This window comes from Amblyomma mixtum, chromosome 3, assembly GCF_055824585.1.
Source record: "Amblyomma mixtum isolate Tamu chromosome 3, ASM5582458v1, whole genome shotgun sequence".
NCBI classification, from domain to species: domain Eukaryota; kingdom Metazoa; phylum Arthropoda; class Arachnida; order Ixodida; family Ixodidae; genus Amblyomma; species Amblyomma mixtum.
Window position 1 is genome coordinate 25,721,805 of NC_143014.1, and position 16,530 is coordinate 25,738,334.

The 16,530-nt window shown below is 46.7% G+C and overlaps 3 protein-coding genes and 1 pseudogene across 4 annotated transcripts in view; 2 read left to right on the plus strand and 2 right to left on the minus strand.

The window, feature by feature from the left end:
- LOC149349450 (uncharacterized) overlaps nucleotides 1-16,530 on the minus strand; it is a 508,176-nt pseudogene that overhangs the window by 435,252 nt on the left and 56,394 nt on the right.
- Nucleotides 10,300-12,532, plus strand: Marcal1 (SWI/SNF-related matrix-associated actin-dependent regulator of chromatin subfamily A-like protein 1). The gene has a single exon (XM_089578400.1). It carries the CDS (start codon nucleotides 10,398-10,400, stop codon nucleotides 12,447-12,449), a length of 2,052 nt encoding a protein of 683 aa, XP_089434526.1. The 5' UTR covers nucleotides 10,300-10,397; the 3' UTR covers nucleotides 12,450-12,532.
- Nucleotides 12,455-14,216, minus strand: LOC149349460 (uncharacterized). Its single transcript, XM_089578401.1, has one exon. The coding sequence runs from the start codon at nucleotides 13,839-13,841 to the stop codon at nucleotides 13,239-13,241; it is 603 nt and encodes a 200-aa protein (XP_089434527.1). The 5' UTR covers nucleotides 13,842-14,216; the 3' UTR covers nucleotides 12,455-13,238.
- LOC149349461 (26S proteasome non-ATPase regulatory subunit 4-like) overlaps nucleotides 15,502-16,530 on the plus strand; it is a 48,197-nt gene continuing 47,168 nt past the window's right edge. Inside the window, exon 1 of one of the 2 annotated variants that reach the window (XM_089578403.1) lies at nucleotides 15,502-15,746. The gene's annotated coding sequence lies outside the window, so the exon portion shown is untranslated. The remainder of the gene's footprint in view (nucleotides 15,747-16,530) is intronic. The other variant, XM_089578402.1, reaches the window with a different exon arrangement.

The window sequence follows — 16,530 nt, forward strand, 5'->3', positions numbered from 1 at the left end:
GATGTAGCCCAAAAGTAGCCACATAGCCAAAACGAAATTTCTGACGCCAACTCGGACAAAAAGTAGCCCAATTTGGCTATTAATAGCCCAATCTGGCAACCCTGACCAGGGGGCCGATCATGAAGGAAGGCCCACATTCGCTCCACTCGCTCCATGGCTCCACTCATGGCTCCACTCGAAACCGGAGGTCGTGAGGGTATTTCCATGCCTTCAAAGACGTATGGCATGCCGTCAGTCCTATATCTTCATCTGTGATCAGCGTGTCTGGTGTTCTGTCGTCCATAGACGATATATGTACGACCAAAATTGAGCTGCTGCATTTTTACCAGTGGACTTAAATCTCTCCGAGCATCATGCCGATCTGCCTCGGCAATCTTACGCTGCGTTATGGCTTGCATTTCGTGCTTGCATTCGAGGTAAATGCCCCAGGCTGCAAGTGCCTCATCTGTGGTCAGCATCTTCAGCGCATAGCGGTGATGGCGGTTTGCAAGCTTCCGCGCTTCATAGGCAGCTTTCACATCATCATCCCACCACCTTTTTCTGGAACGTCCTCCTCTCGAACGGGCCAGTCTCATGCCTTGCCATGATGCTACGCAGTTCAGTCACGTACTGGTCGTATGTCGCGGACTCTTCGCGGGCCAGGCTTGCTTCGAATCCTTCTGCAACAGCCCCGTGCACCTTCATGGTCAGGAAGCTCTTGGGAGACCCTTTTTATTGGTCCTCTCAGAAAAGGTTAAAAAAAAACGTGAAAGAAGGAGAGAGAGAGAGGGTGCCCGGACCAGCTAAGCAATCTTTGCCAGGCTTAACGCCTGTTCAAGATAAATGTAAAAGACTAAATGTTCCAAAGATGACGAAAAAAATAAAGAGAAAAACAGAGCAGTAAGAAAAAGTTAAAGAGGAAAAAAAGGCACATCACAGTAAAGTTTGTCACAGGCAGACAGCCAAGGCACAGCATGCAGTCCGCGGAATATAGTACTAAAAAAAGAGAGAAAGCCGAAGTCACAGCATACAGTAACAGTCTCAAAGCACCGAGTACCCGCCACAAAGAAAATCAGAAAAGTAAAAACATAATCAAAACAAGGCATAGCAAGGACACATGTCTCACAGACAAGCACAGTAAACAGGCCACTACGAAAACGCCCATGCCCAATAAAGAAACATATGGGGCTCTCCTCTGCGCAGAGCTTGGGGAAGTTCAATGAAAGAGCGTGAATAATTAGGAATTGTGCTACTTATGAGGTGAACCATTTGAAGGAGAAGAGCAGCAGCAGGGTCTCGGAGAAGGGAGATGTAAACAGATGGTGTGATGCCCGATGAGCAAAGAGATTTTAAACGAGAAACTAAAGAAGCAGGAACGGAACAATCCCGGAAGTAATGATGGTGGTTTTTGCATAACATTCCACAGGAAAAAGTTGAAGACGGAGACAGGCCAAAGTTTTTTTTTTTAAATAGAACGGAAATCTACCATGCGCAGTAAGTAAAGTAATAGATTCCTGGGTAGACGAATAGGGCGAATATTAAGTGCATCAGGGATGCAATTGAATAATTCAGTGCCACCATTGTTCTCGCGCCAAAAAATGCTCCATAAAAGAAGTGAAGAACGATGTAAACGGGAACGCATGCAACGATGTGAAAGGATAGAAATATTTAAACTGCCAAACTGCCCCTCACTATACCAGCAGCTGGTTGGCTAACATCATTACCGAAAATTCCGGAATGACCCCGGATATGAAATAAAAGAAATGGGGTGAGAGAAGACAAACGCTAAGATCTTTCGTAATGGCAATAATAGTCGGCCGGTTGTAAGAAGTAACTGAAGACAGGGCAGAAAGCAGAGATAGAGAATCAGTGTAAAAATGAACAGACGTAGAGGGAGAGTTATGAACAGCATAAAGAACAGCAGAATGAAAGGCAACAAGCTCAGCGGCATAGGCGCTAGAGCGTGGTTCTAAAGAGAGATGAACGTATACAATATTTTGTGTTGAGCTAAGAACAACAAACGCAGCACCAGCTGAGCGAGGAGTGAAAGACCCATCAGCATAAATATGCATGGCAAGTTGACAAGAAAAGAATACAGCTTCCTGAGAACTAAGTTGAACAAAAGAAAATTTGAATTTCAATGAGGGATGGTCGGTTGAATATGAGAGAGGTCATAAAATGTTTTGCCGTACACTACGGATTGCCGTAACGTGAAATGCATATTAGCTCTATGGTATATTAGCTCTATGGCATAAACTCTGCGCATAACTGGTCTAGATATATGCAAAGGGAGAACGTTTGCAAGAATGAAGAGCGGCGGTTCGCGTAGTATTATAGGCACCAGCAAGAGCCAGAAGGGGAATTCGCTAAAGCGATAAAACGCGTCGGGAAAGGGGGCAATGAAGCCACCAAGCTGGGGCGGCATAGGTAATTGTAGGAAGAATAATTAACCTGATGATAAATTTGGCGCATATATGAGAAGGAGAAACACGACAATGGAAATGGAATTAACCAATTAAGGAGCTTAGTGGTAGATGCAAGAATTTTCGTTTGCAAATGGTTAAGATGGGGAATAATTTAAGTGAGAGTCAAAGACAACACCTAATAATTTAATACTCGGTTCAGACTTGAGACTGTAAGTGTCTATAGTCGAATAGACTGCTTACGCATGTGTAACGCTGAGACTCCACTAAAAAACAAAACATAAGAACACTTTTCTGGGTTTAACTGAGCGCGAGATGTGGTACACCATTTCTGGATTAAAGTTAAAACATTTGAGCCCAGCGTTGACAACTCGCGGGTAGTTTTGCCAGGGATGAGTATAATGGGGTCATCTCATCTGCATATGCCTGAATGCGGATAGGTGAGGGGACAGAAGGTTTAGAAGATCATATAGCAAAATTTTCCAAAGCAACTCAATCTACTGCTGTGACCACTCTGCACATTTCTCGTGAGAGTCTCAGAGCATGGGCGTCCGGAGGGGGGGGGGGCAAGGGGGGGCGGCTGCACCCCCCTGGAAAATCACTCACTCGAACCGTGAGTGATGGCCGCACGCCAGGGGCGGTGGTGCGCTCAGCCAAAAGGGTAAAAGCAGCCCCGCTTCGACGCTTGGTCACATCTGCGAAACGCCGCGTCCGGGCGCGCGTCGTTCCGCCGTTTTCAAACCACGCCACCGCCAGCTCTGCTGAAGGACGACCTGTTGCAGACATGCAGCGGCACCGGCGAGCATGTGTTTCGAGCCGTCTTGAGATGGGTGTCTGTTTCTTTGATCTCTAGAGAGATAGCGACACGGAGGCAGACAGTGCACAGGGCACAGGTCGCTCGCTATAATCATGATACGTTCGTACGCCGGCCACCGATGAATTCTTGAGGGGGGAAGGACAAATCAGCCGTGTCCACCCCCGCTTTGTCGGGCTGCTCAGGGGAAAGCGGGCGACGAGTTGGCGCCGCCGCCGCTCGCTGTCTCCTCCGATCCACGGGAGAGCTCAGTGCGGTAGAAGCGCCGCTTTCAGAACCTTCGGCAAAGGGGATTAGCTGCTTTCGTTCACGGCGACGCAGTCTCCAGAGGCGCCTTCCCACACCAGCGTTCCTTGCGTCTTCTCCGAAAACCAGCGCCTTTGGTCAACGCAGCCCGATGGCGCCTGCCTGGCTCGCCTGTCACCTCTGGCTGGGCCTCAAATCACAACAGCGCCCATGTACTGTGCGTGTCAGTGCATGGTAAAGAGACCCAGGTGGTCGACATTATCCGAAACTCTGTACTACTCCGTCCCTCATAGCCTGAGTCGTTTTGGGGCTCTGAACCCCATAAAAGCACAAAAACAAATTTTCCGACCGAATTAGTTGCGGGTGTCCCTTCCCCTCGGAAGTCGCGCGGCGTTCCTTACACCCCAAAAGTGCGCATTCGTGGATATTGTGGCAAGTAAGCCCTTGCACGTGTGCGCGCCTCTGTGTTTGTGCTTCGGTGTTATAGTGGCGGGTTGTCAACGTAGGTGAGAACAACCAAGACAGCGGACGAGAAAACGACGAGCGGCGAGCAGTGTGTGTGCGGTTGCTCGACTGTGCGGATGCGCGAGCAAGATGGAGCGAGGTGTATGAAGCTGCGAGCGTGCATTTATCTTGTAAATAAGTTTTCGTTGTATATATAGTCATCTTTTGTTTTCAACGTACTCGTTCAACCATTTTTCCAATCAATATATATGATGACTGTGCACTGAGAGCGTGTAATGAAGCACAGAAATGAATTTATCACCCGTGTAACTACGCAATTCGCCCAGAAAAATCCGAGGCGCCTACAGTTGCTGTTCAAGGAAGACTGACTGAGTGATTGTAGTTGCGTGTTTGTGAACATATTGCGCTGAGTGCTGGTCATCAATTCGGGTGAGTCGAGAACCCGTATGCAGTAAGACTGAGCACTTCGAGTATTGATAGTATCTTTTTGCATTTTTATTAATTTTAATTGTTTCTTTGTTGATAAACTCCAATGTATGTCTACAATCCGCGCTTTAATTTGCTGCTTGTAATTTTCTTTCATGTGTGTATTTTACTTATTTTTTATTTATATATAAATAAATAAATTTACTCAGCAAATAGTGCCTTTTCGCTACGAATATACCCCCCCCCCCCTCCGGCGCCAACAACCAATGGGGCCCCCCCTGCAAAAAATTCTGCGGACGCCCTTGTCTCAGAGACACTTCTTTTAAAAACTCAAAGTATTTCGACAAGCGCAACCATATATTTTGCTAACTACTATGCTAACCGCATATACTCGCCGAGGATTGCGTTTGCTTCATTTAAAAGACTGGCGGTGGCCGCGCATTGCATGCAAAAACGACTTCCAATTCATGAATTAATTCACGTAAATACCCGCATGTTGCACTTGTCAGCATGAACACGGCCGTCACTGACGGGTAGGACAGGTATAGTTTCCGCTTCCTAATTCGTGATCTTCTCAAAATCGGTAAGCGCAATGCCAGGACAAGGCGATAGAGCTGAGTTATTTGTGATCAGAATTAGAATTTCCGCGTCTTCGCGCCTTTTCCTCTCCTCTCGTCACTTTTTGCACGCTGAAATGTCGGTCCGCCGGCTCCACGCACTCGGCCCCTCCGCCGACGCGCGTGGGAATCCCAGGGGGGCGGAGCCAACGCCTCCTAAGCTGGTTTGGCGTCGACGGCGCTGGCCAATGATGGCATTCCGCTGCTGACGTAAAGAGCGCTGCATGACACAATACGCGCAGATTCGGGCGAAAGTTCGGCACCGCTGGTCGCCGCGAAGCGGTAGTTCTTAAAATTTGATTATAAATTATCGGCTCGCTTTTGAGGTCTTGTACGCGGCATCAACGCTCGGTGGCCTGTACTCTACATAATGCAAGCATTTTACAGCCAACCTCCAACACCCTTTTCAGGGACACCAGTGAAATGTTTACATTTTTCACAATGCGTAAACGAAAGCTTCTATAGTGTACTATTCTAAGCGCTAACAATTTTTTTGCAAGAACATTTGCTCTAAAAAGTGTGTTTTTTAAACGCAATATATATATATATATATATATATATATATATATATATATATATATATATATTAAGCAAACAAGGAAAGGGGATGAGGGGCTCGTTATAAATATGAGAGAAGCCAACAGCCACAGGGGATTTTTAATTTTTATTTTTTTTGTGGTGTTAATAAATTTATAATATTACTGAATATGTTATCGCTTAAAGCTAATTGATTAGAAAAGCAGAAGAAAAACAACCACATGCCGCCGGTGGGATCCGAACCCACGACCTCCGAACCGGACGCGTAATTCGGAGGTCGTGGGTTCGGATCCCACCGGCGGCATGTGGTTGTTTTTTCTTCTGCTTTTCTAATCAATTAGCTTTAAGCGATAACATATTCAGTAATATTATAAATTGATTAACACCACAAAAAAATAAAAATTAAAAATCCCCTGTGGCTGTTGGCTTCTCTCATATATATATATATATATATATATATATATATATATATATATATATATATATATATAAAGCAAACAAGGTAAGGGGAATGAGGGGCTCGTTATAAATATGAGAGAAGCCAACAGCCACAGAAACCAAGGGGCACAGGGGATTTTTTTTAACTAATTTATTTATTTTGAGGTGTTGATTAGTTTAGAATATTACTGAATATGTTATCGCTTAAAGCTAATTGATTAGAAAAGCAGAAGAAAAAACAACCACATGCCGCCGGTGGGATCCGAACCCACGACCTCCGAATTACGCGTCCGGTGCTCTACCTCTGAGCTACGGCGACGGCCGTCAATTCTTCTGCTTTCGGGGGTATTTATGTTTACAAATAACCTAACCTTGAGAGTGTTCATCAGCGCCACCCACGTTCGTAAGCGGCGGACGTAGAACGTCCTGAGTTACCGCTGGTGTGACGTAGAACGTCATCGAACGGCGAGGGTGGAAGCTGCGTGAGAACCCTGTTATGCTTCCTATGGCATCAAGGCTGCCAGAACCGAGGCCCTCGCTAAGCAATTAAGCAAACAAGGTAAGGGGAATGAGGGGCTCGTTATAAATATGAGAGAAGCCAACAGCCACAGAAACCAAGGGGCACAGGGGATTTTTTTTAACTAATTTATTTATTTTGAGGTGTTGATTAGTTTAGAATATTACTGAATATGTTATCGCTTAAAGCTAATTGATTAGAAAAGCAGAAGAAAAAACAACCACATGCCGCCGGTGGGATCCGAACCCACGACCTCCGAATTACGCGTCCGGTGCTCTACCTCTGAGCTACGGCGACGGCCGTCAATTCTTCTGCTTTCGGGGGTATTTATGTTTACAAATAACCTAACCTTGAGAGTGTTCATCAGCGCCACCCACGTTCGTAAGCGGCGGACGTAGAACGTCCTGAGTTACCGCTGGTGTGACGTAGAACGTCATCGAACGGCGAGGGTGGAAGCTGCGTGAGAACCCTGTTATGCTTCCTATGGCATCAAGGCTGCCAGAACCGAGGCCCTCGCTAAGCAATTAAGCAAACAAGGTAAGGGGAATGAGGGGCTCGTTATAAATATGAGAGAAGCCAACAGCCACAGAAACCAAGGGGCACAGGGGATTTTTTTTTAATTAATTTATTTATTTTGAGGTGTTGATTAGTTTAGAATATTACTGAATATGTTATCGCTTAAAGCTAATTGATTAGAAAAGCAGAAGAAAAAACAACCACATGCAGCCGGTGGGATCCCACCGGCGGCATGTGGTTTTTTTGGAACCGTGGAATATATATATATATATATATATATATATATATATATATATATATATATATATATATATATTCCACGGTTCGCTAATAGGGTCATTTTTTTTACCTACACTGGCTACACTGGTGTACATTGAAGACATAGTGTCCAGGCAGCCGGATAGGGAGTGGACATATGATGCCCTCGTGGGGGTTTTTCAAGGGGAGTTAGAGAAGGCCCAAAGAAAAAAGGAACGAAGAAAGGGAAGACACACGCCAAAAAGCTGGTGGGACGGGGAGGTGAAGGCAGCCATAGCGAGACGACAGGAGGCATCCAGGGAACACAGAGTTGCAAAGAAAAGGGGGGCCCCACCAGACGAAGTGGATGCAAAATGGAATGAATACCTAGAGAGCAAAAGGGAGGCAGCGACATTGGTCCAAGCCAAAATAGGAAAGGCAGGAGTCCAGTGGATGATGGAGGTAAATAAGAAAGATAGGAATGCTGCAAAGAGGTTTTGGGAGCACATAAGGCTACAAGGGAAGAGAACAGAGGGCATCCAACACACTCTGACCACACAGGATGGAAAAAGGGTAGAGGGAGAGGAAGCACAGGAATTTATCAGACAAACAATTGAAGCAGCATTTGCAGAGCCTGTGGCGGATGGTCTAGGGGAGAGCAGGGACAGCAATGGGGCAGAGGAGGAAGAGCCTAGGGAGAGAACAGCAGGGGACTGAGACAGAATAGAAGGCAAGGTTCCCATCGGAACAGCGACAGGACCAGACGGCATACCTATGAGATTAATTACCATACTAGGCAAAAAAAGCAAACTGAAATTACGACAGATCATTGAAAAAGTGGTAGAGGGAGGAGACGTTCCAAAAGACTGGAAAGTGAGCAGGATGAGACTAATATACAAAGGCAAGGGAAACAGGGACAACATTAAATCCTACCGACCAATTACGGTCACATCAGTTATTTACAGGCTAGCAATGCAGATGGTGAAATTAGAATGGAAGAATGGGCAGAGCGTGAGGAGATCTTGGGAGAGTTGCAGAACGGTTTCCGAAGGGACAGACGGTTGGAGGACAATCTATTTGTCATAACGCAGTGTATAGAGATAGCTGAGGCAAGTCGGAGGCCTCTATGGATGGCATTTTTAGACATTAAGGGGGCATATGACAATGTGAATCAGGAAAAACTTTGGGACCAATTGAAGGGATATGGCGCTGATAGAAATCTGGTTGAATATCTACAACGTATATATTCAGACAATGAGGTCGTGGTAACCTGGGAGGGAGAAACTACAAAACCAGCTAAAATTAAGAGAGGGTTAAGGCAGGGCTGCCCACTGTCACCTCTACTTTTCATGGTATATGTGAGCCAAATGGAAAAGAGGTTGGAAGAGTGTAGGGTAGGAGTTGACGTGAGTTATATGCAGGATGGTCAGAGGGTAAACCAAGTGTTGGCTGGACTAATGTATGCGGATGACATTGTTCTACTAGCAGACAAGCGAGATAAGCTGCAGGAACTGGTTAAAATCTGTGGTGAGGAGGGCAACAAGCTAGGACTCCAGTTCAGTAGAGAGAAGTCAGGGATAATGGTCTATAATGATGAGAAGGGGGACCCACTAGAAATACAAGACACTATGATAGACCATGTGAGTACGTATAAGTATCTAGGTGTATGGCTAAGTGAAGGAAAAAAATATCTGGAAGAGCATGAGAGGATTCTGAAGGACAAGGGAAAAAGGAATTCAGACATTATGAAGCATAGAGCACTATGGAACTATAATAGGTATGAGGTGGTTAGAGGGGTATGGAAGGGAATCATGGTACCGGGCCTCACATTTGGAAATGCAGTCCTATGCATGAAATCAGAAGTACAGTCAGGGCTAGAGGTCAGACAAAGAAGTGTAGGAACCTCGTTCGAGGTTCGGGAGGCCATCAGCAAACTGAAATATGATCAGAGACTAACTCAAATGGAGGAAACAAGGTGGGCAAAAAAGGTGTACAAGTATCTGTACATGAAAAGTATTAACACAAAATGGACTAATAGAACCCGAAAGCTAAGAACGAAGTATTTACGGGTGAGGGATGGGACGCAACAAAAGACTAACGTGAAAGTGGAGGTAAAGGAGTCGGAAAGAAAGATGTGGAAAGAAAGAATGCAGGAAAAATCGGCGCTAGGCATATATAGGACACGAAAACAGGACATCAAAAAAGAGCGATTATTCGATAATTCGCGGGGCAGTTCACTGCTTTTTGAGGCTAGGACAGGGACTCTGAGAACAAAAGCGTATAGGTCCAAATTTGAAGAAGTGGATATTTTGTGCTCTGCATGTAAAACGGAAACGGAGACCATAGAACACTTGGTTCTGAGGTGCGCAGAACTCCGCCCAGCCCTCCCAGAGGGGACAGCAACGACCATAGAGATAGCGCTGGGATTTACTGGGGAGGACGGGCGAGTGGATGGGAAAAGCGTGACATTGACGAAGGGGAGGTTGGAGGATTGGTGGCGGAAATCAAGGGAGGCGTGAATTTCGAGGGTAAAAGGATAGACAGATTAGATATTGTAACAGCGAAAGGGAAAATAAAATTAAATTAACAATGGGGGAAGTATAGGCTAGGTGGCGAAAGCTACCGCCCGGTACAAAGGGTAAAGCCATTATCATCCATCCATCATCCAATGAAATCAATAAACACTGGCTACACTAGTGTAGCCAGTGTAGGTAAAAAAAATGGCCCTTATATTTGGCGGCATGAAGAGGATGTCCTCTCTCGCCATGGGCAAATTTGACGCTCGTTTACGCGTATCTGCTTTTCATTTTATTACAGGCATATTGATTGTAATGCAACGCTGCTAAAATTTGTATTTCTGAAGTTGTAGTTATGTTTGTTTTAGGGCCAAGCAAAATACCATACGCTGTCTTCCCGGCATTTCTAAGGCGGATGAAGTGCCCTTTAAGAAGTATTTAAGCCAGCTTTCCCTCTGTGTAATAATTGGAAACTCTAATGCATTCTCTAATGCATGGAGGACGAAAAAGTGGCCATGTTTTCCAGTGGCCAAGCCGGGCCAACACAAGTCGGGTTTAGCTTGTGAAATCTAGCCAGCCAGCGTACTTGTGATACTTGTGATTTGACGCTATGCTATCTTTGCTGGCCTACAGAGCAGAGCAAAATTGGCTCTAGAAAGAAACGAAATGAGTGACACGCTGACAGAAGCACAGAAGAGACTAATCGAAGAAAATAGGCAGAAAGCTCTTGCCCGCCGAGCCGAAAGACTTAAAGCTGCATCAGCATGCGGTGCACAGACTGACACCTTGTGTTGCCCGACGAGCCGACCTCCGTCAAATGCTGCACAGGTACACAAAGATGGAAAAAGTGGACCACTTCCTTTCAACGGACCAGCTAATAGTGGCGCTCAAGACTTGAATACAAGAAATGTTTTGTGTCAGAAGAGCCGAATCACGACAACCATGCGAAAGGAGACACCGAAAGCAGTTGCAACAGTTTTCGACATTCCTTCAGTGAAACCAGTGTCCGGTTCGTGCGTCGTTATCTCCGACGATAGGTTCCGAGTAGACGCTCCGTACCATCAACAGATGATAGAAATATTTCGGACCATGCCGTCACGAATGTATGACGCCGAGAAAAAACGTTGGAGCTTTCTCCTCACATGCCACAACCCTTTAATGGATAAGTTGAAATACTTGAGGCCTGCAGTTCTCGTGGCCGAGATTCCTAGGTATGTCTTAAAAGCGTTCACCGAATCGCCGGAAACTTACGAGGTCAGTCTGGCCAGCCTTGACCACAAGCTAGAACAAGCACTTCTGCCGTTTCAGAGTGAAGGCGTTCGCACCGCCGTGCGGCGCAAGGGCCGCATCTTGATCGCCGATGACATGGGACTTGGCAAGACTATACAGGGCATTGCAGTAGCTGCTTACTACAGAGAAGAATGGCCAGTGCTTGTAGTAACACCATCCTCGGTACGGTTTGCTTGGAAAGAAGCCTTCCTGCGTTGGCTGCCATCGCTGAGTGAAGAGCAAGTGACTGTGTTAGTAACTGGCAGTGACCAGATTGACCTCCTTCACCAAGTTATCATCACCAGTTACGACCTCCTTACGAAGAAAACTGAAGAACTTTGCAATAGATTTCAAGTTGTCATTCTTGATGAAAGCCACTTTATCAAAAACCCGAAGACAGCACGGACAAAAACTTGCCAGAAAGCCCTCTCTAAGGCCCGGAGGGTAGTCCTGCTTACTGGCACACCAGCACTGTCAAGACCGATTGAACTATATACCCAGATATGTGCTGTGCAGCCTAAGTGTTTCCCTGCTATGCAAGAGTTTGGTATCCGTTATTGCAATGGACAGAAAAACCAGTGGGGATGGGACTTCTCTGGTTCGTCCAACATGCATGAGCTGCAGCTCTTTCTCGAGAGAACAGTGATGATACGGAGACTGAAGGCCGATGTGCTGTCACAGTTGCCAGCCAAACAAAGGCAAGTCGTGTTGCTGGATCCCTCTTACATGAAGTCAACAGATAAAGTGATGCAGCATATGGCTCGGGAAATGCACAACACAAAGCTTCAGGCTATGGAGAAAAGGGGAGTTTTGCTGGCCTATTTTCATGAAACTGGCATCCATAAAACCAAGGCCGTATGCAAGTACATAGAGGACTTGGTGGAAGGTGACCAAAAGTTCCTCTGCTTTGCTCACCACCAGGCAGTCTTGGATAGCATCTGTGACCTGCTCACGAGGAAGAGCTGCAGTCACATTCGCATCGAGGGCAAGACATCCGCCGAGTCACGGAAGCAACTCTGTGACAAATTCCAGTATGACGACATGTGCAGAGTGGCTGTGTTGAGCATCACAGCTGCAAATGCTGGTATAACACTGAGCTCTGCAAGCTTGGTCATCTTTGCGGAACTCTTCTGGAATCCAGGCATACTCACTCAGGCAGAGGACAGGGTTCATCGAATTGGACAGCAGAACTGTGTGGTTATTCAGTACCTTGTGGCAAAAGGGACTGCTGATGATTACATATGGCCACTGGTGTGCAGCAAACTTGATACACTAGGCAAAGCAGGGCTGAGCAAAGACAGCTTTTACGATGTTGACCTAAAGGTTTCTGCTGATTCAAAGCAGCCACGTTTGGAGGACTTGTTTCCTGCTGATGAGCCTTGGGTAGGTTTTATTGATGCAGACAGCACTGATGGCTGTTCTATTGCAAAAAAGACGAAGGTTCAGTGATGGTACATGTCTTTCACAAAAATTTTTTATACTTTATTCAACGATTTTATTCAACAAATAAATGAATATAGATTTGTGTGAAACCATTTGCAACTTTTGCAAAGGTGGTACATTGATGCACAGAATCAAAAAGCAACAGCTATACCCCTGTACAGTAATACAAGAGCCGATTTTTGCTTTGCTCAGTGGGCGCAACAGTTCAGAACCGCAGCACTGTCAACAAAATTTCCTCTCTGCCATACATGGCCATGCTAGCCTAATGTTCATAAAAATCAATTCTGCAAGGTATTGTTGCTCTTAGCTGACACCCTATACATAACGCAGCACAGTGATAACACTCAAGTCTTCACAGCCCAAAACAGCTGCACCGAACCATGCAAGCTGGAGTTCTTACTGAATTTTTTCATAAAAGTACTCGGCTTGAACAATGTTTTCATAACCACTTTGATGGACAGCACACATTATTAGACAGCGTTTGGGATGAGAGAGATAGTCATGCATCTTCTCAAAATGAACTGTTTAGGGCACATATGCAATACATGCATATGTGTGGCAGTATGAAGTGGATAAAAGCTCTCAGGGTGCCTATAGTTTACGTGGCATTGTGAGCCCATTCAGCCAGACCCATAATGCATTTGCAGCTAAAGTAATATCCAGAAGTGCTTGCAAAAGGCTACATTTGTGTCATTAATATGCTGTAAAGACAATAGCTGTTGGATTGTACTGCTGAAAACTTAAGAGGACAGCCACTGATCATGCGGGTCCACTGTAATTATGAGGTCACCCAACTCATGATGCTAGTTTGTGTAGCATCTGTTCGTACTGCTTCACAGTGCTCTGACTGATGAATAAGAGCCTTCCACTAGGCATGTAAAGCTCCACGATGCTGCGCAAGAGGCCGATTTTGGCGTTTAGTTCTGCAGGTGTTAAAAAAATTATGTGCGAAGAAACGCTCTGAATAACCAGCTTCAAGCAGTGGCCAGCAAGACCGGTATTTTCTGTCTCATCGCAGATGGCCACAAAACTGCACTCGCCGAACGAGTGCCACATTACTATCCTGTCGCCCACGTCGGTGTCTCTGAAGAAGAATTGCCCTTTGCGCTCCGTCAGGTGCACGGTGACGTCGGATGACGAGCTCGAAACTTCGGGTGGTGCGTTCTTCATATCCTCCACCACATCTTGGTGAACACGTTTCAGGAGATCTGACCGAGTCTTTTGTTCTTCATTCATTTCGCTTGGTCCCCTTACTGACTCTAGATCGCTGGAGTCGGCGTCACGGCTAGTAAGAGCTACATCACCGAGCTGCCGCGTGTCATTCCAACCGTAGAACGTCGAGTAGATGATTCTCGAAGTTTTTTCTGACACCGATGCAATAAAAAACGCCAAAACCATACTGGTGGGCTCGTCAACCGCGCTGTGTGGGCGAACTGGGCGTTACTCGACGAACGGCACTGTGTGTACGGTACACTATAGTGTACGGCCAGCACCGGTACGGCGGACTCCCGACTCCCGTGTTCACGACACAAAAGGGCTTCCAGCCTAAACACAGCAGCCGAACAATAAGCAGACAGTGCAGTCCGCAGAAACGCAGTCCCAACTGATAACAGTGGCAAATACAATACGATTCCAACGCTACGGTGCCTACTGACTTCTAGTTCACTGTACTGACGCTAAGCGGCTAGCTACCGCTGCTACTGCTGCTGCCAGCGCTGTTTAAACAAAAATAAATAAATCAAAACCATATTTGCAAAACTCAGTTATAAAATGTAAAAATTAAGGTCTCTTGGTTATTAATGTGTAAGGTGGGTTTTCCAGAGTCAGTGCAAAGGATCATGAGAAAGTCGTCTGCTACCGCTACTTCCGTTTCCAACTTCGGTTTGGTTTTCAGGCTATGAGGGACCCCATAGTGAAGGGCTCCGGAAATTTCGAACACCTGGGGTTCTTTAACGTGCACTGACATCGCACAGTACACGGGCCTTCTAGAATTTCGACTCCATCGAAAATTCTACCGCCGCGGCCGGTATCGAACCTGCGTCGTTCGGGTCAGCAGCCGAGCGCCGTAACCTTAGCCCCCTGCGCCCCTGCTCGCTTGCTTCATGGCATACTGAACCAAACTTTTGGAGCAGCTCTTTTACACGTAAACAAGAGCTTGACTGCTAAAACTAATAAATGCGACAAGCATTTTAGCGAAAAAGGCGGATAGTGTTTTTTTTCCCGCGATTTATTGCCATATCATTGCACCTGGCGGGCGGCCGCCTGTGGAAGCTGCAACTAGGGTGGCTAGCCACCCTACTGCAACCAACGTTGACTGCAACTATAAAAAAAAAAAAAACGCCATTACACCCGCGCGCCCATCATTCCCGCAGAAGCACGATTGTCATCGCTACTCGCGGCTTTTCCAGATGGCGCAAGCTGCCGCTCGATACAAAGAAAAGCCAATACTATCCATCCATTTATCCAGTTTTTAGTTTTGCGTCGCCATGGAAACATGTGCGTCGCCCATGTTTCCTCCATGGCGTCGGCCCTTTTCTCCATGCGTCGGCCACTAGTCGTCTGTCTGTCGTCTGCTCACGGCGTACACAGATGTGTCAAGAGGTTAATCGATGCTGTCTACATAACATAATCGTATGCACGCTTACGTATGCTAAATGCAGCTATTTTTTTCTCACTTTTAAAACAGAGGTCCGACGGTGTTTAGACTAGTGGCGCCATCTGGTGGTTAGGAGGGAAAGCATTATTGTCTTGTCAACAAACTGACGCCCCTCTTAAGCCTAAAGGGGCAGAATCGTCACTCTAAATAGAAAATAATGCAAATTTATTACTCGTACGTTTTCTTATCAGCGACAGGAGACGAAGCGAAAGACCGATGGCCCATTTATGGCCACTGAACGCACTGAACATGGAGGAAGGAAAGAACTAAGGAGAGGCCCTGACGTCACATTTTGTGAAGCCGCCCTGCAACCGGAAGTTGGCTCGGCTTTCCTCACTATCTTCCTTCTCCACCGAGCTACGGGGTGGGTTTCGCGCGCGGCTCGCAAGCACTTCGAAAGGTATCAAAAAAACCGCGTCGCTCGCCGCTACACTCCTACACCTCCCTCCCCGCAAACACGCACCTAGACACAGACCGGCGCACAGGTGCGGTGAACCTTTTCCGACGCCAGGCGAAGAAAGACGACATTGCGCGCCGCTGGCTCAGCTCACCATCCTCCTCGGGCTACCGTACACCCGCCGTGTGGCCTTCGAAACGCAGCTCAGCATCGCCGAGAGCGGCTTCGTGTTTCTGTGCTGTTTGGTGAGGTGCGAAAGTTCGCTGATCAAAACAATCAACGCTTCTTCGCGTGTCGAAGCGCGGTTCCGGAGTGCCACCTTTTCGCGAGATTCATTTCAATGCATCGATCGCTCCGCGTAACGACACCAAGTTTGACGAACAAGATATCAAATGAGCGGTTATTTGCCGCATTTAAAAGCAATCCTAGATGCGTGCGTAACGTTACGACGCCAGGCATGTAGACTTTAACACGCAAGGCCGAACGCACCGTGCCGAAAGCCCGTCCACCGCCACCGAGAAACACTCGGGCCCCTAGCAACAACGACGCTAACGACGCCGTACGCCGTTGCTAGTGGCCCGAGTTTTCTTAGCAACAACGACAACGTTGCTAGTGGCCCGACTTTTTAAGCCTAAATTTTGACGTCACTTCCGCCACATTCTCGTTAATGCATTGGGATTACGAAGGGCCTCTCCTTAGTTTTCCTTCCTCCATGGCACTGAAGAAGGCAGTTACAACAACGAATCCAGTCCGAAGCGAGGCTGCATGCATCGAAGGGCGCCGCCGTATTTGTCGCCGCAGGAATGGCAAGGGGGGTGCCCTGACGTCACGCACTTCGCCTCGCGCCGGCTAGCAGGGCTTGGCGCGCGCTCGTGAAACATCGAAAATAAAACCATCCGCTGAAAAATATGCGTAGTGACGATTAGATTTCGGTGTAATCACATTCCGAGAATCTGTTTTCAGCGTTTCTGTTCAATTTTAAAATTTTGCTTCAAGTATACATCGCTGATTTTGCGGATTTTGCTGCATCATCG